Source organism: Hipposideros armiger, unplaced genomic scaffold (assembly GCF_001890085.2).
Source record: "Hipposideros armiger isolate ML-2016 unplaced genomic scaffold, ASM189008v1 scaffold_111, whole genome shotgun sequence".
NCBI classification, from domain to species: domain Eukaryota; kingdom Metazoa; phylum Chordata; class Mammalia; order Chiroptera; family Hipposideridae; genus Hipposideros; species Hipposideros armiger.
Window position 1 is genome coordinate 192,506 of NW_017731461.1, and position 22,895 is coordinate 215,400.

Here is a 22,895-nt window from a genome sequence, read left to right on the forward strand (position 1 = left end):
TGAGTTAGAGGGTATACCTATTTTAAAAATAGGTACTTATATCCAAACAACCCTTAGAAAGAAAGATTGTAACTAACTGAGATTGCCACCAACAGAGAGCCCCCATTTCTACATGATCCTTTTTACCACGCTTTTAATTTCCAGTTTTTGGTCATCAGAAGGCTTAATGCCCCCTATCACCATGTTTTTATTCCTGTCCTTAAGCTTATGTTTTTCCTGGGTGTTGTTCCTTTTTCTGATCAATTGCTAAGAGCTCTTTAGAGACAAGGAGGTTTTGATATTTAATATAAAACAACCATCAAAAGCATCTCTTTTTCTAGAAGAACATGACATCATTTTTTCCATGTTTGGATATCTAGTAGAAAAATCAAAACGCTAATTAAGAGTTAAGTTTAAGAAATTGAACTACTAAAATTTCCACACTCACTAACTTTGCTACTCTAATAAGAAGCAGATTCCTTCCTGAAATCTCTAAAAAACTTCAAAAGCATTTCATTAGTTGGTTTAAACAGGGGACAGTATTTGCTACATACCAACAAAACAGAATATAATAATTTTTTCCTCACAGCAAAATAATATACCATTCTACTTTCTAGGTACCAAGGAGGATATCTTACCTCTACATGCCCACTACTGGCACAGAGAAAGCAAACCACCCTGGGTGTTATAGGAACAGAGGTCAAAATTCCCAAGCCTCCCATCTCCCACACATTTTCTGCTTCACAATCCTCCTGTGGAGAGAGAAAAATCATTTATGAAAGTTTTACAATGAAACAACTTTGGATTGAAAATAAGGGTAAAAAAGGTAAAATTAGAGTGACACCTGAATATCGAGAGTATTTAATTTCAATGAGTTCAAAAATAACTGCTGTGTTAAAAAACTTTTAATCTCAGATACAAACTGTTAAAAGGCTCCCTCAGAGTCTTGCTGATTCAAGCAATCAACATTTGATAATTCCCATGAGGAAGGATTATTTCCTTAGATGCTATTCTCCTCTAAATGAACTTTATCACTCAGGATGGGCAGGAATATTCCAATGCCTCTGTTCTTCAGTCAGCTCACACAGTGACCAAAGCTCTCACATACCCGAACCCACCCATCTGCTTATGGTAGTTCTTTTTCATTCCCTTGCTTAGTGTTTAATTTCTTCTTTTTTAATACTGTTGGTAACATCATTTTCTTGATTTAAAGTCCATGACACTCAATATACTATGTGGTCACTAAACACTTTTACCTTAAAGTCCACTCTGATCCTGTGGACTCCATCTGCTGGGATTTTTTGCTTAGAACTATTGCCATTGGAGAGAGTGCTGAGGATGTTCAAAGTGCCTGCGTTCTCCTGCTTACTGACTGGAGGTGGTTTTTCCTACAGGGATAGAAGATAAAAAAAGAACAAAACCACACCCTACTTGCCTTCGCTTTTGCCACAGAAAATAATGCAAATAGCAAATCTTATTAATAGACCTGGAAAACATGTTTCCAACGTAAGTATCCTATAGAAACAGAGAAGTAATCTTTAGAAGATTTTTTTTCCATTGAGGCATTTTATTTGCACATATGTATTACATCCCTAAAAAAAAAGAATCCCAGGATTTTCCCTCTATGTTTTTGTCTTACTTCTTTGTGGTCCATGATGCTTGCTGAGGTTGTCAGCACAATGAAACCAAAGTGATGGGACAGGGGCAGATTATTCTGCCATTTTTAAAAATCTTTGAGTTGCACATAAAATCTAGGCTGATCATGCCACATGTTTAACCTGCCGATGAGGTTCACAACAATTTTCCCAGCTCTGTGATCACCAGTGATTTCAAATTTGCCATTGTAATCATACGTCATCATCATAGTTAGAAACTGGACGATGACTTTGGTACACAGTCTAATAAGAACCTAGTGTTTGCATCTCTTTTTGGCATTGTTGATGTTCTTGAGAGCATCAGCCAGGATGTACATGTATACCATTATGGTGGCACGGAAAGATGGTGGAAAGAACCAGAACATTCTTAAAGATCTCTCTCTCTCCACGATAATAAAAATAATGGGCACAGGGAAGGGTGATTGTTATAGACAAATAATGCTAAAGAATGCTGAGAGCAAAAATCTATGATGCTGAGTGGTCAGCAGCCTAAGTATAAGCATGTAGGGCCACAAAGTAGGGTAAAGAGACAAAAAAAAGACAGAAGCTAAAGCCCAAACCTAAAGTTTGTTAATTTTAAGAAATTCCACTGCCATATACATAGAAGCAAAAATGCAGTTTCATTCACTCAATCATGTAAATGTCAAGAATAAGGCTATTTTCCTACAGAACAGAGGAAATGGCATCCTTGAAGAAATGGCAGAGAAACAAATCTCTCACCTTTTCTTTTGGTTTTTGCTTTACAGGAATACTTGGGCGAGGAGCCACTTTTTTCTGCTTGCTTTGCTCTGGACCTAAAGAATTCAAAATAAATTGCAGTCAGATGATACTAAACTTACAGTTAATGCTAAATAGCAATGACTACTTTAGGACCGATTGGCCTGTGAAGAAAGGGGTTTTAGAAAAAAACAAAAAACTATTTAAACTCCAGGCTTTAAATAGGAAATTAAGACAATGTCTCCAATTTAACTGGTTTTTTGCTTCTATTTCTTTATTATTATATAATGGTTAAAAGAGAGCTAATTTTCTTGAACCGAAGACTTAAAAATATACATTTTGAGTTTCCAAATGCTGTTTAAGACATCAGTGTTTTTTGCTGGCAGTTCTGGTTCAGCAGTTCCTTCTTGTCTTCCTCACTCACCTGATTCTGGTGGTGGAGGCTGCTTTTTCTTGGGCTCACTAGGAGCAGTCTTGGGAACTTCTTTTCTTTGTGGTGCTGTGCTGGGTGGCTGCGGGGGGATGACTGGTGCTGGCTGGGAGACCTGCTTACTGGACTTCCTGGAAGTTGGAGTGGTAACTTGTTTGGGTTCAGGTCCTGGGGCAGAGGCATTCCCTTCTTCGCTCTTTTCCTCGATGGGCTTTCGCAGAGGGGGTTCACTATTGCTTTTCTTAGGGGCAGGATCCTCTCTTACTGATGGGGCAGGTTTCTGACTAGAGTCCACCAAATTCTTCACAACACTGCTCTCTTTGCTCTCTTTCTTTTCACTGGTCTTAGACTTTTTCTCTTTCTTTTTCACAGCTAGGAAAAAAAAACATGACTGTTTACCATAAGTGAGAAAAACTTCGTTTAAAATAGAAGTACAGGAATGTAACATAATCTTATTCTCAGTTTCCTACAGCTAAAAGTTGACACTGATAGTTTCAAGAAAGTTAATGACAACTTGGGTCAGGTGAAATAGGTACTTTTATTGCTCTAAGAAATGGAACAAACTATAATTTTTATATGAATTTAAAACATCTTTTACTATGGTAATTTTCAAACATACTCCAAGATAAAGGGAAAATAAGCCTCCATGTACCTCTACCCAGCTTCGACAACAATCAACAACTTGGGAATGAGCAGTACTTAAAAAAAAACAAAAACAAAAACAACAAAACCACTAGTACTCTCTTTACACTAGGTATACAAAACTATATGGCATTAAAAAGGAAGCATTTTGGGAAAGATCTTTTTACAATATTACCTTTTGCTTGCTTCTGAAGATAGGCTTTGGAAGGCATCCATTGCAGATTCTGACATTTTCTCATCCTAGGATAACAAGAGATAGATACCATAAAGTAAATGACATTTAGAAGAGATGCAACTGGAATAAGTGTTAATTTGTCTGCAAGAATCAGTGAACCTTTATTCAGGTCCATTTTGAGATTTGAAAAAAGGACTGCTCATTACTCAGGTTAAATCTGAGGCTTTGAGGGGTCGGCAGAGGGGCGCCAGTTCGATTCCCACATGAGCCAGTGAGCTGTGCCTGAGCTGAGCTACCACTGAGCTGGTGAGAGCACATGCTCTTAGCAAGGTTGCCAGTTCGACACCCACATTGGATGGTGGGTTATGCCAATGCCCCACCCCCACCCACCACCCCTGCAACTAAGATTGAACACGGCACCTTGAGCTAAGCAGCAGCGAGCTGCCCACGGGCTGCCAGATGGCTCAGTGTACAACAAGGTTGCCGGTTTTACACCCGCATGGGATGGTGGACTACGACCCCCACAACTAGATTGAAAGCGGTGACTGGACTTAGAGCTGAGCTTGCGCTCTCTACAACTAAGATTGAAGGACAACAACTTGACTTGGAGCTGATGGGTCCTGAAAAAAAAACACAATATTGCCCTTCCCCAATTCCCCAACACTGTTGCCCTCCTCAATCCCCCAATAAAAATCTTTAACAAAAAAACCTGCACACAAAATGATCAGTCGATACTTCCCGTAATCAGCTCAGTTTTGCTCCCTTACGAGATTAGTACTCATATAATAATCTGAATACAAAATAGACTAAAATTACCCAACAAGTCTTCTGTCTGCTACTACAATGCTATATGGGTCTACGTCAGGGCTTTGATATATATCTCACCCCTTAATTTAATGAAACTCAAACTTAATTTGTAGTTTAAAATTAAACTGAATCCATTTCAACCCCTAAATTTAGTATAATTTTATCTTGCTAGCATGTACCTTTTTGCTGATCTATGAATTCTCCTCACTCCTTTACACTAATGGGACTGAGGCAAGATTCTTACTTAAGGCCAGACTAAACCAATGCACAGAAGTACTTATTGTCTCCAAGAAACAGCCTCCCTAGAAGTAAGAAATGCAGCATTTCTTCCAACTGTGTTTTATGCAAATCACTTTCATGTTATTCATTCATTCAGAAAGTATCTAATGATAATATCTATTGCTTATGCTAGGTACTTTATGAGATGCTCAATCACCAAAATTTCTGTTTGTGCAATTCTCTTGATCCATTTTAAATAAATTATCCCAGAGGGCAGAAAGTGCTTCCACAAACTGACTTAAAAAGGTGGAGAAAAGGTAATTAAAACTTCCATATCAAAAGTTCCATACACAGAATAGAGTCAAAGGAATTGTAACAGTTATATACAATGCCAGAGGGGTAGTAGATTGGGGAAGGGGAGGAGTTATTATTTTGTGAGGGGTGTAAATGGGGTTATTACTTTGTGAGGGGTGTAAATGTCTAACTATTACATTGTTTTGTACACCCGAAACTAATAAAAAAAAATAATAAAATTTAAAAAATTCCATATCCATAAAAGTATTTTGAGAGTTCGACAGCAAAGAGACATATACAAGATATTACCAATATCTCCTGAATGCCATAAAGATAGAGGTAATTTCACTTGACCTAATAAATATTATGCCTAAATTTGTCAGTTTTCAAGTAGAAACCCTCCAGAGCTACACTGATATGGTAGCCACTAGGCACATGTGGCTATTTAAATTATTAAAATTAAATGAAATAAAAAATGTAGTTCCTCAGTCACTAACCACATTTAATTTTAACCTTTTTTGTTTAGCTGAGCCATCCTGCCACCTGTTGGCAGCTCAGTTCGGGCCGGGCATCGAACCGCTGTTGCTTAGAGCTCGCACTCTTGAGCGAGCTCTTAACCAACTGAGCCACTCTTAAGCTACTAACCACATTTAAGTGCTCAATAGCTACATTTGGCTAATGGCTATCACAATGAACTGAGCAGATACAGAACATTTCCACCATTGCATAAAGTTCTATTGCATAGCATTGCGCCAGAGTATTTAAGCACAGCCCAAACCTGGCCACATCACAAAATCCAACTCTGCAACTAATATTGCAACTCAAGAACTCAGTCCAACCACATTCAGCTTTCTTTCTTTTCTTTTTTTTTTTTTTTAAGGGGAACAGTGTTGGGGACTTAGGGGAGAGGAACAGCCAAGTTGTTGTCCTTCAATCTTAGCTGTGGAGGGTGCAGCTAGCTCAGCTCCAAGTCCAGTCGCGGTCGCTCAGCTCAAGGTGCTGTGTTCAATCTTAGTTGCGGGTGGGTGTAGCCCACCATCCCAAGCAGGAGTTGAACCGGCAACCTTGTTGTTAGGAGCACGTGCTCTCACCAGCTGAACCATCCTGCTACCTGTTGGCAGCTCAGCAGCAGCTCAGCTCAGGCACAGCTCACTGGCCCATGTGGGAATCGAACCGGTGACTCTGTCGCTCAGAGCTCACGCTCTTAACCAACGGAGCCACTCAGCTGGCCCTCAGTTTTCTGATTTATCTCTGCAACAAACCAAGCACAAATAAAGAACCATCGTGGCTGAGATCAACACCTCAGAATAAAATGCCCACTCACTTGCAGCACTGCTTCTTTATATTGCGGCCACCAAACTTGGGCTTGTCTAAGCAATTAGTACAAACACCACAGTCCTCAGGCACCTGGCAGCCAGGACACTGCCCACACCGCCTTGATCGCCGTCCTTTCTTTACTGGAGGTTCCTGAGGCGCCTTGTTTCTGGTGACAGGTTTAATTGGCTTGATGGGTGGAGCAGGAGGTTCAGCATCTTCTGAGCCAGCAATTGATGACTTGTCTGTTAAAGAAATGTGCCATCAGTCCTGAGGGAACAGCTAATTCCTTCTTAGGAGGAGAGGTGGAGATCCTTACCATCCATTTATATTATCATACACATTTAAATTTTTGTTTTAATTGGGACTCTAAAAATGAAATACATAATAATAAAAACACTCATATACAGAACTCAGAGCTTGTTTAAATAATTATTTCAATGTTTTTAAATGCCTCAAATTTGCAGCTTGATGAAAGCAGAAATCCAAATGTGGAAAACAAAACAGTCTAACCTAAAGTTCAAGAATATGAATTGAATGCTTCTGAAGATTCTCTAAACCTCTAAATTTTATATGAGCAGCCAGTCACCCAGCATTTAGAACTATATGGTAACCATGAAACTCTGCCTCACTAACCTCGCATAACTAACCGAGGGCCCCAGCTGCCATGCTCTGAAATCCAGTGGTCCAGAGTCCATACTTATCATGGGACTTGCTCCCAGGCAGTGATTGAGCATGACAGGGCTAGTGAGGTAGACCTGCTCTTGAGACACAAGACTCCTACAGTCAACTTTTGCTCAAAGACAGCCTTACCAAACCTTCTTACATGGCATGGCAGTTTAGGGAGATCCTGCCAAAAGATCCCCTCCCTCCTTCATTAGAGTCAGACTAGCAACACAGCTTTCCCCAGCTCCTCCCCCATTTCCCCTCACAGGCATCTCCTCTAATAAAATCCTTGTGCATTTAATCCCCCTTTGCCATCAGTTTTTTGGAGGACCCAGGCTAACACATAATGCTATGAAGAGCCCACTAGGCATCCCAAGAATGATCAGCAAACAAATCAAATGTCTGCGAAGACTTCAAGGTTGACATCCCTCACCTACCATCATTCCCCATGGAAGACAAAATCTTTTCTCGTTCTTCCCAAGGTAAGGCACTCAGGGTGGGCATGTCATCAGGAAACACAGCTCGTTTTCGGCCAAGGGCAACAGCAGCTCTTCTGCAGACATGTTTAATCCGGGGTCCTCGCACAGAGGTCTCCGATGAATCGCTTTCTTGACCCTAAATATGAGGCAAGCCAAAAACAAACAATAACGATACATGTTGAAAACATAATTAAAAGAAGCCAAGGTACTTTTGATTAACTTATAATCTAGAATCAACACCTACAAATCTAGTTATTTCCAGCTGATAAGTCACATCAATACACAGAAATGAACTACTTCTGTATCCTAAAGTTGACAGAAAAAAAAGGACTTCTAATTAAAACACAGATATCAACTAAGAATCTATTCCCAATTATACTACTTCTTAAAAATTCTCCTCAAAATTCAAGTTGCCAGTTTATATTATCAAAAAGTTTAGTCTGGTGTAAATAGGGCTTATCTAACCATAGACTATTTCTTGTATTTCCCTGATCAACAGAGAAGTAGGGGGAAACAGCCTACAAATGAAAGTACAAAAGGCCATGGCTCCAAACAGGAATGTCTCACATTTTTAAAGAGTTACTGCTCTTATCACCAGGAGACTAACCAAAACACATACAACATGGTGTCAGAGTTAAGTCCCTGGTAGAACTCTCAACTGGCAGAATTAGTGAAATATGGCCCTAGGTTGAATAACATTAAAAACCTATGTTGGTGTTCACTGTAACCTAACTGGATGTGTTGGCATAAATATGCATCTACTACATGACAGTTTTTAAAAAGAACCAAAGATCAGTAGGTTTTCTCAGAAAAGAATAGTGCCTAACTCACTGTGTTAAAAAAAATTTTTTTTTAATGCTGTTCTTTGTAAAAATGTGTGTGTCATCATCTTAACTAACTCAGTTCTACCGTTTTCTGTCCCACAACTTAAGGCCAAGTGCTTCTCATATGTATCCTGCAAACACCTATTATCTATTGTTCTAATCACTCACTACTCAAAGGATGAGAATCTACCTCACCCCACCCCAGCCCCCATTTTTCTATAGTAAACAACAAAAACAACTGACTACAAAAAAGAAACCTTCAAATTAAGTCACAGATTCCATGACACCAACCCCATTAAGTATAAACAGCTCAGCATTCTCTGTAATATGGCCCCAACCTACTTTTCAGTCTTAGTCCACCACTTTCCTGCATGTACCAGTCCAGCTATTCACCATTCCTGAAATGTTTCTCCACCCACATTGTTCCCTCTACTTAGAATGTTCTCCTCTATCATTTTCTACCTATCAAAATCCTACCAGTCCTTAAAGGACCATTGCAAAATGCCACCGAACTTCCTCTACCCTTTTCTTGATTCCCATAATTGGATGTAATTGAAACACTTAACCTAAAACTTGCTCCTTAGAAGGGGTTCAATATTGTGTTGATTTTAACAGGCAAGATGGAAAAGAGTACCTGTGCTTTGGGCTGGTCAGTTTGTTTAAGACTCTTACTCTTCTCAATCTTGCAGAGCTGGGCTTTGGCCTTTTTTAGGAGGCTGGCAACCCTCTTGTCAGTCATTGGAAGCTTGTCTGCCTGAGCCAACATGGAGCCTATGGAGGAAGTGGAATGTTTAACAGTGCTAGATGAAGGAGTGGAAAGGCAGTGGGTTTTCTCCTTCTCCAGGGATGGGGCAGTTGGGCCGAGGTCCAAGTTGGTTTTTTCCAGATTTCCTCTCCCTTTCTTTATAAGTATTTTGGTTTTGACAGCTGTTGTATCCCCAAGAGTCACAGAAGCAGTATCAGTCCCAGAATCAAGTGATGAAGACTTCTTCCGCCCTGTTGCTTTTTTGGCAGAAGATGAAGTGGCAACATCTTCACCAACAACTTTCTCTTTGGAAACCCTACCCACAGGATACAAAGCAGAACTACTCTGAATTTCTGATCCCTTTTTCCTTTTCTCTTTCCTTGACTCCCGCTTATTCTCTTTCTCTCTCTCCCGGTCTCTCTCTCTACTCTTGTCCTTCTCCACGTTCTTGTCAGCATCTCGATCTTTGGACAGCTCCTCAGGGGCCTTGTCTTTATTTTTCCCTCTTTCAGTCTGAGAGCCTGGGGTAAACCAGGGGAAGAGAGGAGTAGGACTACTGGATGAAAATGGCTCTGCTGGAGCACTAGTCTGCTTCCTTGGTCTCTGGTTTTTCTCTGCAGGTTCCCCAGACTGAGTCAGGGAATGAGAAGGAAAAGTAAAAGTTGGGTTTAAGGCACTAGTGGCAAGGGGACTAACAGAAATGCTTAAGGAGGAAGAGACAGAAGACGGTGGGGTGAGAGGTGACAGCTCAGAAGTACTAAGCCTCCCACTTCTTGTCCTCATGGAGTGAGATGGAGATCTTGGTTCAGATCGAATAGGACTGAACACTTTTCTTTTCCTTTTTCTGTTAGATACTCCTGAAGATGTTCCAGCAGAAGTTCGATTACTAGGCAAGGTTACCGACTCAAATATTCTAGAGTGAGCCTCGCTTGGAGTAAATCTTGGAGCTCTCAGAAGAGGGCTCCTTTTGTGCATATCAAACCTTGTTCCAGAATGGAGTGGTGAAAACAACCGGGCTGAAGCAGCAGTACCAGATGTAGAAAAACCAGATGCGAAGCCAACATCCTCAGGAGTTAGTGGAGGAGGTCGGAAATTATCAAATATTGGTTTGCGAATAAGACCTTCTTTGGCATACTTTGCTGAGGAAAAGTATTGTGGCTCTGACCTAGAATGCTTTAAAGAAGTCCACCTAAATGTTGGTTCTCGCAAAATAGATTTTCGCTTCCCTTGCACGGGAGCAGCAGAAGCAGGCAAAAATGGTGATGCTAAAGGGATTGTTGGAGGCATAAGCCAAGGTGTGTGGTCAGAGATACTGGAGGCTGGCTGCAATGGTGGAGGTGGAGTAAGGAGAGGTGGAGGTGGAGAGGAAGAGGTCTGCTGCTGGGGGGCACTTTGGAGAGTTGATAATTTTTTCGTTGTTCTAGATCCAAAACTTCTCTCTGATACTGAATACCTTCTGCTTCTTCTATCATTACTATCGTTTTCTGGGGACTGGGAAATAGGCAGTGGAGTATGAACTTCAAGGGTATCGCTCTGCTCTTCAGGAAGTACCTGAATCTCCTCAGAGGCCTGAGAGTCTGTGGAGGTATCAACACTGGGGCTACTAGATCGAGAGGAGTCTGAAGACATTTGAGAGGAGTGCTGAGAAGCTGCACTTGATTTTTCAGATGACCCACAGGATGTGGCACTGAATCTACTATTTGGTGTAGACTCTAGTCGGGCAATTTTAATTGGAGGGTCATAATCCTCATCTTCTATAAACCGCCGAGGCGTTTTAATGATCCGTGAGGAGATGGCACTAACAACAGGCATAATGAACTGTCGAATATTTTTGACCTGTGTCTTCACCTTTCGTCCTTGCAGCTGAGCTGCTTCTTTTTCAATTTTCTTTTGAGCCCCCTTTTTTGCCCTCTGCAAGAGCTGCTTAGCAATTGTTGCATCTGTCCTTTTAGAAGAAGGAATAATCCTAACTGGCTTAATCCTTCGAGGGCTTTGTCTGACTACTGTCTTATCTTCTTTTGTGAGTGGAGGTGTTCCTTCTTTGTCTTTCCGGACCTTCTGGGGCTTTTCCAGTTCAGAGTTAATGAGGAGACCTGAAGGGGTCTTTATCCTTTCTGTTGATGGAGGCCTTCCTCGCCGTCGTACAATCTGTACCCCCTTCCTTCCTATTTGAAGCTTCCCTGTCTTAAACTTAGACTTGAGAGGAGAGAGTTTACCTGCTCTTAATTTTTTAATCTTTGTGGCTTGCTGAAATGTAGCAGAAGGTGTCCGTTTAATTTTTTTCAGGCTATCTTCTTTGTTTCCCTTTGGTAACTCTGAAATGTCTTTTCCATGTGATATTTTGATTTTTACTCCAGGGAAGGTGGGAGGTCTTCCTCTCTTTTTTTCTAAACTTTTAGAATCTTTCTTCTTGATCTTATCTCCAGATTTGGTCTCTGATTTACTTAGAGAGGAAAACACAGATGGATCTGAGAGGATAGCTGAATTTCGGTCAGAGCCACTTCTAGGTCTCCCGCGAGGTTTTCGAGGACTAGTTTTAACTGTGTATAGAAATTAAACAATGAAGAGCATATATTTAGCTTTGTAGTTCAGGTCTTAACTAAGCTGAATATAATTTAGCACAAGTCACTGTACTGAACTTTACTTGGGTCTAATGAGTCAATAAAACATCTTAATTGTGCTTAGTTTCTTTTCCCCAAAAACTTGCCTCAAAGAAATCAACTAAGTAACATTCCATCTGAAAGAAAATTTAACTACTTTTTTGATAGAAAAACATGTAATAATAAAAGGTTTTCAACTGAGCAATTAATACAAAAACTGATTTTCTTACAGCTTAGGTGAGCAAGGAGGTTTTTTTCTGAATTCAAAAAAATGTTTCAAAAAAATCTATATTACCTTTTCCCTTTCCTTGCCACCAAGATTAGCATTTGAGAACATGTTTACAGTAACGCATCCCACCTCTTCAATTCAGAATTTTAACTTTAATAAATGTGAACAAAGTGCTCTTCAATCAATAACATACCAACTTCTATAGGAAAAGGCTCCTGGCCAGCACAGCCTCCTATATGTTCAATTTGTTTTGCCACAGTAAACTAAGAACGTTGTATTGAATAGAAAAACATTAATGAGACATCAGAATATGATCACTGAACTCAGTAGCATGTAAACTAATCAGTGATGTGACATAATGATGTGCCCATTAATCTATTCCCCTACCTACAGGTTCTTGAACTAGTTAGTCTCAAGTTACGAAAAACTTCTAACCTTAATTGATGTTAAGAGCAAATTAACATGTTATTAAACCAGATTTCTCCTATTCTAAAGAAAAGAAATTTGCCAATTTATAAATCAGCTCAATCGCTACTTATCAAGAGACTTAAGAAAACAAGACTGTTTCCTGAAATTCTTTGTGTAAACCTGTATTTTCTAAATATATTAAGAGTTGCCTAGTCTATCACATCTTCTCTTCTCTCACGCCTTTTTAATGTTTTATATGACTCAACATTCTCTGAGATTAAAACCTCCCCTAACAGTCACCAAAAGAGATTTATGCCATTATGATGAATATTTTAGACTATGGAACCACCTTCTAACAGAACAGAAACCAACACAGGTCTTACTGCTGAGCTTTCTAACTGTAAATGCTTTCCTCAACAATTAACTTGAGTCTTCCCTTAATGGATTAAGGATTCACAAATCCATTCTCAATATATACTACTTACAACAAAAGTAATACACTAGGAGACAGCAGAGAAACTATGTTTCATTTCTTAAATAATGAACCACATCCAGATGGTTAAAAAAACCAAAAAAACAAAAAACAAAAGCAAGAAAACATTCAAGGTGGACTGACAGCCAAGAAAAATCTTAAGAGGAAAACCATCAAGAAAGAGTTGTGAATTAACAAAATAAACTACCCAGAAATACATGACAAGATTCCTTATCATCATGGTAGACTTGAATCTGACCACTCATAGGGCTTTATTAATTCTGAAAACCTCTTCTATACAAGTTTTAAAAGAAGCTTTTGGCGGACAAGTAGAAAAAGCTAAACAGAGTGGGTAGTTCTGCCAACTTCTATAATCCACAACACATTCAAAGAACTCACAAATCAGTAATAAGTAATTGCTCATCATGTATTTTGGGGGCCTCATTTTGTCATTTATAAATGAAGGGTTAGACCAGATAGTCTCTAAAATCACTTTCAGATATGAAGTTTTAAGATTACACCACACATTAAAGAGAACGTTGCTACTGTCTACATGACACAGATACTGGGATCCTACTGGCTACCTCCTTCCAACCAGAATGGCAATACCACCACCATGCGGGAAAGGAAAAACTGTCTACTTTTGTGTTTGAATTAGATTACTATATAACATATAACGACTGTTAAGTATAACCCAAATGCTAACAAATATCACAAACTAAGTCTATGTCAAAGAGCAAAAACACTTCTTCAACTGGATTGTCTATTCACATAAAATCAAAGAAAATCACGGAAGAAGACAGAATAGCAGCACAGATGGAGGATGCTTTTCCATCAAAAGATCTACAACCCTCTCTTCTGCAAGCTACTAAACGTCATTTTCACTGAGAACTGTCTCTGTAAGTCTAGAATTTCAAGACCATTCTACATATTTTCTTGGTGAGAACAATGACAAAAATTGGCTTATAGATGGAATACCCATATCATCTTTATTTTAACACAGACTTTCAAGGATCAAGTAAAATAGTTCATACAGTGCTAATATTTTGTTTTTAGTTCTTTGACAACAGTGAAACAAATTTCATCTGTAAAAAACAATGGCCAAATTATTCCCAAAGTCATATATAATACCATACAATTCAATATATGTAAATCTGAGGTTGCTCTGAGTAGGTTACCTTCAATTTGCCTATCAGGTTATCCAATCAGTCTATGGAAATCTACCTCCCATGCCTCAAGTGGTTCCCATAGAGAAGCATAATCAAGAATAAACCAAAAGTGGCCTGATAAACAAGGGTGCCATCAAGAGGTCTATTTCGTAAGCCATCGCCTACTTAGTGTGAGGGAAAGGGAAGGATGTACAAAAAAAGCCACCCCAGTATTTAAGACATCCTTTACATGCAAAGAAGACAAGGGGAAGCCAAGTCTCTTAACAAAAGTAAAAGGCACAATATGCTTAATTGGCCATACCTGAAGGAGACCTTGTGGGACTTCGTACTCTGACTTCTTCATCTGAGCCAAAACCTAAGAACTGCTCATCCTACAACAAAGGAAAATTATTTTAAAATCAGAAAGCAAAACATGAATGTGAACAAATCCCAAAGAAATGCCCAGAGGAAACACAAATGAATTTGAAAAATTAGCCTCTATATATTAATCATCTTCATTCATATGGGTATTTAAAATAACAAATATTGAAATAAATGGACCCAGCCATACAGCTTCATTACAGACAAATAGGTGCTGTGTAGTAATTGAACAATGCACTGAAACGTCATCTTTGGTGCATAGTACACAGGGAACAGTCCTAAATTTCAAACTAGAGATACAGCCCAAAACAATTAAAGAACGACTTTAATTCAAGTTAAGTAAATCAGTACAATGGCAGAAATATACAGCCCCAATATTAAACAAACAAATCTTCTCAACAAGTAGTTGAGTCTACAGACACATAAGGAATATAAACAATATCGTAATCTCTTGTCTACTAAATATTAATAGAGACTGAAATTGCCATAATTGTCAGTTCCTTAACTCAGGAATTGACATTTATATGTGATTTCTGTACATTTGAGATCCAAAGATTCTCAACATGCATTTTATGGCATCATTTAAAAATGCCCTGTGATAAGAGACGTAATGGTGGGCAGCAGCTTCTGTGAAAGGGATAATGAATTGACCACATATAGGGTGAAATTCAAGAATAACTTAGGGAAGCATCTCATTTTCAATTATGCTTAGAAAAGGCAAAAACTCCTTACTTCTAATTTTTAACCTACCCTTTATTTAAAAAATACCAAAGATTGAACCTGCTTTGGACAAGTTCTCAGAAAAGATGGTCTATTTATTTAAACAAACTGATTAATAGAAATTCATTGATTTGGAGACTAAGAATTCTTTCCAGACAGAGAGAGATACGAGAGAAAATTTTAGGTTCCAGAAACAAAATCCACACCAAACAAGAACAAAATAAGGAATCAAAGACAGATTTTCTTGAACCTCCAAAGTATACTGATAAGCCCCCAACTAAGTTCCAACAATTAAAGCCCCAAATTTTCCTCTCAGGAGCAAAGAACACAAACATACTTGTATGTGGACACCTGTGGATTTTCTGAAGCATTGTTTCCCCAGTTAGTTTAAAGCTTGAGTCATGTGCTAATCTGTTTAACCACTTACTAACCAGGAATATGTGAAAAGATACATGAAACCTTTTAGACAAATTAGCAGGTCCAGCTTCTAAATTTAAATGCTTCTGAAGAGCCAAATGTTTGAGGCCAAGACTTTGGATACTATGCAACTTAAGAGAGAATTCTTATTAGAATCTAAAAAAGATTTGCTCTGAGATTGTTAAAATTATTGAAATATTTAACTAGTTAAGAAAAAAACAAAATTATCCTCTTCAAAGAGATTTCTTTGTAAAGCACTATAACAGTTAAACCTAAATTTAAGGAATATATACCAGAACACCTTTTACAATCTCTTCTTTCATCATTAAATAAATTTAAAGTAAATTCTTATCGTGAACATTTGTGAATAAGAAAAAATCTATCTTTTCATCTTCAAACAGCTTAGGACAACCTCAGACATGTGGGACTTAACCCCAAATAAACTGTTGGAATGATTTTCAGGGCATACACTTATAAGCTACAACATTAAAAAAAGGATGCCTAAACTCACAAGACATAATTAATCCAAAAATCTTATCACAGTAATGGAAGTTCCATATTGTTAATTTTTACAATGTACTTTTGGGCAAAAAAAAAAAAAAAGACATTTAAAATAGTAATCCTAAAATGTACTTTGAGAAAAAGGCAGACAAATAAAATCGGCCATGGTAAATTGCCTCAGATGCTGAAAACGAATCAAAAAGCAAAAAAAAATAGAGTATCTTAGAATTTTAGAGGGCAGTCCAATCCTCCCATTTGCGGGCACATGACATCACTCAGAGTGAAGAGCGAGTTTGAGGTCTCAGTTCTAGCACATGCAGACTGCAGGTTATGTGACTTCAGACAAGTCACTTACTACACTTTTATACCTTAATTTCTTTATTTATTAGAGTGTTTATGAGTAAATGAAATAAATTATGTAATTTATGTAAAATCACTCAGAAAACTACAAGGCAACACCCATGTCATAGCTCTATTATTATTGGAAACTGAAACTGAGGGGCCAAATGACTCGCCCAAGATTATACAGTTAGTTACAAGTAACTTCCTACCGTAAGTTACAATTTAAAACTATAAATACTTAAAGGAATCAAATAAATCATCTACAGTATAAATCCTGCGATTCTTTAGTAACATGATGCCCGTTTTCCAGATCCTTAAAATGTCTGATTTAATTCATTCTCTTCCTGCATCATCCTTATTGGAACAACCTGCTAATGTATGCATTGCACAGACATCTGGGGCTTTCCCAACACTTACCAGAGGAATGCACTGCTAAGGGCAAGAATTTTATGCCCTAAATGCTGCAATGAGAAAGTTCTAGCAACTATGCAGACAATAACCGAAAGGAAAAGTAACCAACAGGTCAAGTAATGAAAGATTGTGCATCTTTAAAAGAAATATAAGAGATTCACGTTGCTGTGTTCATTATCATTATAGGCAACCTCAGGAGTCTCTTTTCTGTATTTCAAACTTTCACAAAATCTAACTACAATCCTAATGGCAATAGGCTCCAAAACAGAGTACTACCGAGCTGTGAAGCAGTAATTTAACTAACTCTGCCAACGTTTAAAGTGTGCAAGTACTGAATTTTCCAAAACAACAGAAAGCATTAATTCTTTCTTATGGTCTTGTATAGTTAGAATACGAAAAGAATGAGTAGTCAAAAAAGACTATATTTCTACCTGAGAACTTTTCACTTGAAATATAGGTTGACTTCTTCAAGTATGCTTTAAAAAAAAAATGTATCCACTGTTTAAATAATCCAGGCAGGTTAGCCAAAAACAAAAGCCATCACTTCTATGCCAAAGAGTTCTCTCTCTCTAGTCTTCTAACTCTGAACTGCCAATTCCTGTAAGACGCCTAAGAAAATTTAAGCAAAGCCAAGTCACGAAAGCACTGGGCAAGAATTGCTGAAGAGGGTGCTGCAGCTGAAGCCTTTCCTGCCTTTCATCTAGTTCCCATCATCTCCTTTAAACATGTGGGGTTCCTGGAAGATTTAGGAAACAAGGTAATAGTGCTGTCTTCCTAGGAGTTTAGACTGGCCTAGAAATCAAAGACTAAGGCAAAATGTCTACAAAAGACAACAAAAGGAGCTGCAACTAAATCCATGTTTGGCACTGTAGAAAACATCGTATGTCTGGATACCCTGAAGAGGGTGCAGGAGACACCATGATATACATACATGACCAAATCTTCTTGGGAACTGGGCCCAAACAGCCATTCATCACATGTACTTGTCCTTGCAATATGGCTTTCTCTGAGGAACACAGCATTCCAAGACAGAGTACAGGCAAGAGCCATCAAACCTATTGCTTCCAAACAATGTCGTCTTTGGAGACTAGATCGCCAAGATTTTAACACTTTCTTACCTCCTTGCCAAGTTGAGCACTACAAAATACTATTAAATATTTAGCATTCTTAGTAATTAAGAATGCAATAAAGCTATCTAATGTCACTTCCTAAGTGACATGTAATTGTAAAAGTAATAGATGTGTAGAATTTCTTTATTACCCCTACCCCTACCTCTAGGGTAACCAGCTATTTGAGAACTTCCAAGCATACCTTTACTAGTGAATTCTACTTTACTCATAAACATCTTAAAATTTGAGGATTTTTATTTCAATGCAGAATTTTAATTCTTTAGTAACTAGTTACATTTATAAAGTGATGAAGCAATAGGAATATTTTTTCTACAAGAGAACGTAAGTGAACCCCAAATAAATAATAAAGATAATAACGTTTATTATAATATAAAATTGAATGAAGACATTTTAGAAAAATACATGAAATTCCGTGTTTCAAAAAACAATTGCGTACTGAGGTGACAAGTTAGATCAGTTGATTGGAGTGTGGTGCTGGTAACACCAAGGTTGCTGGTTTGATCCCCGCATTGGGCCACTGTGAGCTGTGCCCTCCCTAAAAGAGTTAACTATGCCATTGTAGCATGAAAGCAATGTGTAACCAATGACCATGGCTGTTCCCCAATAAATTTTTTTTTAAATTATGTACTACTAGGACAACTTTTCAAACAAAGCACTATTTCTTTTACTTGTTCACTCATTCAAAAACTATTCATATGCTGGCCAAATGTAACCATTATGCTCTCTGTTCCAGATGCAAAGATGAGTAAGACGTGATTCCTATTTTCAAGAAGTATCTAAGGCAAACAGGAAGGTGCACAACAAGCTTTCCTTTCAACAAGCAAAGTCTCATTAAAATGTCAGTGAAGGATAAAATACTATGTAATTCATATTCCGGAATTTAAAACTTGCTTAAATCTTGGAATAGTTCGTTCTTCCTCTTATGTTAGTATTGGTTCATGGAGAAATATTCAACAAATTTTAAAATTCTTCCAAAAAATGGCAATGTATATCTCCATCCCTCAGTATTGTAACTAGTCACCACTCCAACCTTAGAAACCAGACAGAGTTTACGTAATCAAGACCTAAATCATCTACAGTGATTAGATGTGACACAGTTCCCAGTAATACCAGTGATCTGATAAACTTTCAAGTGATAGACCTCAATGCCTTTTCCTCCTATCCCCAACTAAAATTCATAGATTTTTAGTTCCCCCCCTTAAATTCTTCCCAATTTACCACAGGCAGCAAAAAAATCACTCACCTGGAGTTCTTCACCTCTCAGACTAAAGTGGATGTTCCAAAGCTACTTTGAAAACTCTTCTACTAAAATAACCACTTCTGGCTGATGAATAAAGCCTAGGATGCCTCAGCTCACACCCTTTTCTTTTTTAACAAGAGACTCCTCAGCACTTCAGTGCACTGAATTAACTGACAGGTATCTCTCTCAAACGTGCCCTTTAGCAACCATATCTTAGCATTCTTCTGTCTCTAAAATGTTTAGTCTTAAGAGTTTGAAAAAAATCAAATTGCTTCAACTACAAAGGTTTATTGATCAATCAGTTGAAAGTAACATCAATCAATAACCACAGACAGTATCAAAATCACCCTGATACTGTTTGAAATTGTTTTGGAGGCTTCTAATTTTTGGTATCATCATATATTGTTCCATCATGTAAGGAAGCCACAGGAGAACTAAGAAAATTACCAAAAACAACCAAAAATGATGAAACATCGAGGATACATACTGTACATCTCAGCTGCTCTAGTTAAAAGAGAATAACACTTCTCCTTTGGAAATGTATCCAGTTAGCTATCACCTCTGCTTGGCACATTTCTGTGTCTATTGCTTGCTACAAGCCATAAAATACCAAGGTTTTGGTTTCACATTTTAAAGACATGCACACACAAGAACTAGTATTTAAGGGGTTTAAAAAAATGTGTCTACATAGTTGTCCCCTCTACAGTGTTCACTCTTTGAGGCAGGGGCAGTTTACTTATTCATTTTCGTATTCCTAGTATCTGGCACAAATTTGGTACTCCAAAATTTTTGTAAAATGAAAATAAAGGAAATGCAATATATTAACTGTTTAAAAAAGTTAAGCATCTACTGTGGTAATAGCACTGTAGTAGAAAATACTTGTGGACTCCAAAGAATTAGACAATATGATTCTTACTTTTAAGAATGCATGGCAGAGGGGGCCGGTCGAGTGGCTCAGTTAGTTAAGAACACAAGCTCTGAGGAACAGGATCGCTGGTTCGATTGCCACATGGGCCAGTGAGCTGTGCCCAAGCTGAGCTGCCAACAGGTGGCAGGATGGCTCAGCTGGTGAGAGCACGTGCTCCTAACAAGGTTGTCGGTTAAGGTTGTCGGTTCAACTCTCGCATGGGATGGTGGGCTAAGCCCACCCACAACTAAGATTGAACACAGCACCTTGAGTGGAGCAGCCGTGAGCTGACAATGGGCAGCCGGATGGTGACTGGACTTCAAGCTGAGCTAGCTGCGCCCTCCACAACTAAGATTAAAGGACAACAATTTGGCTGTTCCCCTTCCCCAATTCCCCAATAAAAATCTTTAAAAAAAAAAATTGCATAGGGATAATGTCCCCAGGCTGGTAGAATAGACTGAATCCATTCATTCATTCATTCATTCAAAATATATATGAGCCTATTTTGGGGTTAAGAGATGAAGACAGAAATAAAACAACTTCTGCCTTGCAGGACCTGGTAATCTATCAAGAAGAGATAAGTTGTTATTATGTGTTACCTACTGTTAGGGGAATGGATATGGAGGCACGCACAGCAGAAAAGCAGCTAACCCAGTCAAGGAGAAAGCCGTTGGAGAAAGGATAAAAATTTAATCTAACTTTGGAAGGATGGTAAATCAGGGTGGGAGAGGGATGTTGCTGAAATAGTATAACACATACAAAGGCACAGAGGTACAAAAGGGCATGGCATGGAGTGAAATTACAAACAGTTCAGTATGGCTGAGGCCCTAGCTGATGTGGGAAAGGGGCATAAGATACTGAGGGGGAAAGAAAAGGCAGAGGCAGATCATGAAAAGTCTTAAATGCCTTTCTTAGTTTGAAGTTTACCTTTAAGGGAGTGTGGGCCTCACTCTGAAGGCTATATAGTTCATCAGTGACACTTTCAGGCAGGAGAGATGTGTGATTAGACTTATACTTTCAACAGATCACTAAGGCAGCAGCGGGGAAGCAGAGATTGCCTTTAAAACCAGACGCACAAAAAACAAGTAAAATGATTGCAGTGACACTGGGGATTGAGGGAAAGCGGCAGATTCCGTAGACAGTCAGGAGGCAAAATGGACCAAGTTTTGATTCAAAGGGTTAAGGGACTGGAAAAAACTAGTAGCCTTGCGGGTGTTGGGCTCAGGCTTACTGTGATATTTACCAAGATCGGAAATACAAGAGAGGTTTATAGGACTGGGGGATCACTTTACACATTTTAATTTGAAACGCCTATATAATGATCTGGAGAAAACACATCTGAATATATGAATGCTGAAATATACAATGCAATCACTCAGGGAGAAAATACGGAGAGAACAGGAAGGTAAATGACAGATCCCTGAGGAATACCTACACACTCAACAATGCCAAGGTGAAATGGAAGCAAAGGAAGCAGACGGAGATGGAATGGCCAAGGAAGATCAAGTACAAATCGATCACTGGAAGAATACGTATCAAGGGATGGTCAGGTTGGATAAGGATTGAAATTTGTACAACAGAGTATCAAACTGGGAGATCACCTGCAACCTTACAAAGACCAATTTCAATGCCATGTTAGAGGCTCCTGGAAGCCAAAGTGCAGTGGGTTGACATGTCAATTAGGAAGTGACAAAAATGGAAGTATAGACTACTCTTTTGAAAAAAACTGTTATACGGGGAAGGCGAGATAGGGCACAAGGAAGGGAATGACCAGCTTGGGAGGATTCTTAATGTAGTTGAATATGTTTATATACCCAAGGGGAACACAGCAGCAAGGAAGAGACTGAAAATCCTCAAAGCAAAGTGGTAATAAACGGAAAAGGGACAGGGAGGAAGGGTCAGGTAGGAGAGAGTACATACAAAGGACAAAGGAAGGGAGTTCTCTTTCATTAGGAAACAGGCTAAGCATGAATTTAGTTTCAGAAAAGTTCACTGGCAGGAGTTAAGCTTAGAAATTCCTCTGAAATAACAAGCAAAACTTTAATGATATGAGCATGTGTCAGGTGAGAAACAATAGATTTCTTCAGGTTCCCAAAAAGGCTTACACCTTACAAAAGTTTTTTAAGCGCATCTTGGAAAGAAATAAATCATAGACAATGGCTGACTAAGAAATAAACGGGAGGGTCAGCAGAGTGGCTCATTGGTTAAGAGTTGGCTTGGGAGCACGAGCTCTGAGTAGCAGGGCCGCCGGTTCGGATCCCATATGGGCCAGTGATGCTGTGTCCTCTACAGCTAAGATGGTGAACAACAGCTCGACCTGGAGCTGGGCTGCCGTGAGTCACCAGCAACAGTGTAGGCTGCAGTGGGCTGCCATAAGCTACCGTGAGTGGCCAGCAGCCAGCGTGAATGGCTGGCAGCTGGCGTGAGCTGCCGTGAGTCACTGTGAGTGGCCGTCCAATGGCCGGTGACTGATCTGCCTCAGTTGGGAAGAGCACAATGATCACGATACCAACATGGGCCAGTGAAGCGATGTCCTCCACAACTAGACTGAAGAACAAAAAGACAGCAACTTGGGCTGGCCGAGTGGCTTAGTCAGTTAAGAGTTGGCTTAAAAGCGTGAGCTCTGAGCAACTGGTTCGATTCCCACATGGGCCAGTGACACTGCGCCTGAGCTGAGCTGTCGCTGAGCTGCCAACAGGTGGTAGGATGGCTCAGCTGGTGTAATAAGATTGTCTGTTCGATGGTGGGCTATGCTCACCCGCAACTAACACTGAACTCTGCACCTTGAGCTGAACTGCTGCTTGGATGGCTCAGTGGCTAGAGCGTGCATTCTTAACAACAAGGCTGCCGGGTTCGACTCCTGCATGGGATGGTGGCTACGCCCACCCACAACTAAGATTGAACACAACATCTTGAGTTTAGAGGCCACGAGCTGCCAACAGGCAGCCAGATGGCGACTGGTGCCCTCCACAACGAAGACTGAAGAACAACTTGGCTGATCCCCTTCCCCAATTCCCCAACACTGTTCCCTCCCCCAATTCCC

General features: G+C 39.2%; 1 protein-coding gene and 1 pseudogene across 7 annotated transcripts in view; both read right to left on the reverse strand.

The window, feature by feature from the left end:
• The window catches only part of KMT2A (lysine methyltransferase 2A), an 80,479-nt gene that overhangs the window by 38,038 nt on the left and 19,546 nt on the right, over positions 1 to 22,895 (reverse strand). For 2 of the 7 annotated variants that reach the window (XM_019647429.1, XM_019647428.1), the window contains 9 exons: positions 14,126 to 14,195; positions 8,836 to 8,972; positions 7,336 to 7,513; positions 6,243 to 6,477; positions 3,599 to 3,663; positions 2,776 to 3,153; positions 2,355 to 2,428; positions 1,236 to 1,367; positions 618 to 731 (listed from right to left, as the gene is read on the reverse strand). In XM_019647429.1, the coding sequence (XP_019502974.1) occupies positions 618 to 731; positions 1,236 to 1,367; positions 2,355 to 2,428; positions 2,776 to 3,153; positions 3,599 to 3,663; positions 6,243 to 6,477; positions 7,336 to 7,513; positions 8,836 to 8,967 (1,308 nt within the window). In that variant the 5' untranslated portion in view covers positions 8,968 to 8,972; positions 14,126 to 14,195. Of the gene's footprint in view, positions 1 to 617; positions 732 to 1,235; positions 1,368 to 2,354; positions 2,429 to 2,775; positions 3,154 to 3,598; positions 3,664 to 6,242; positions 6,478 to 7,335; positions 7,514 to 8,835; positions 11,487 to 14,125; positions 14,196 to 22,895 lie in introns of all 7 variants that reach the window. The other 5 variants (XM_019647423.1, XM_019647422.1, XM_019647425.1 and 2 more) reach the window with 3 other exon arrangements.
• Positions 1,378 to 2,341, reverse strand: LOC109385302 (40S ribosomal protein S15a pseudogene; annotated as a pseudogene).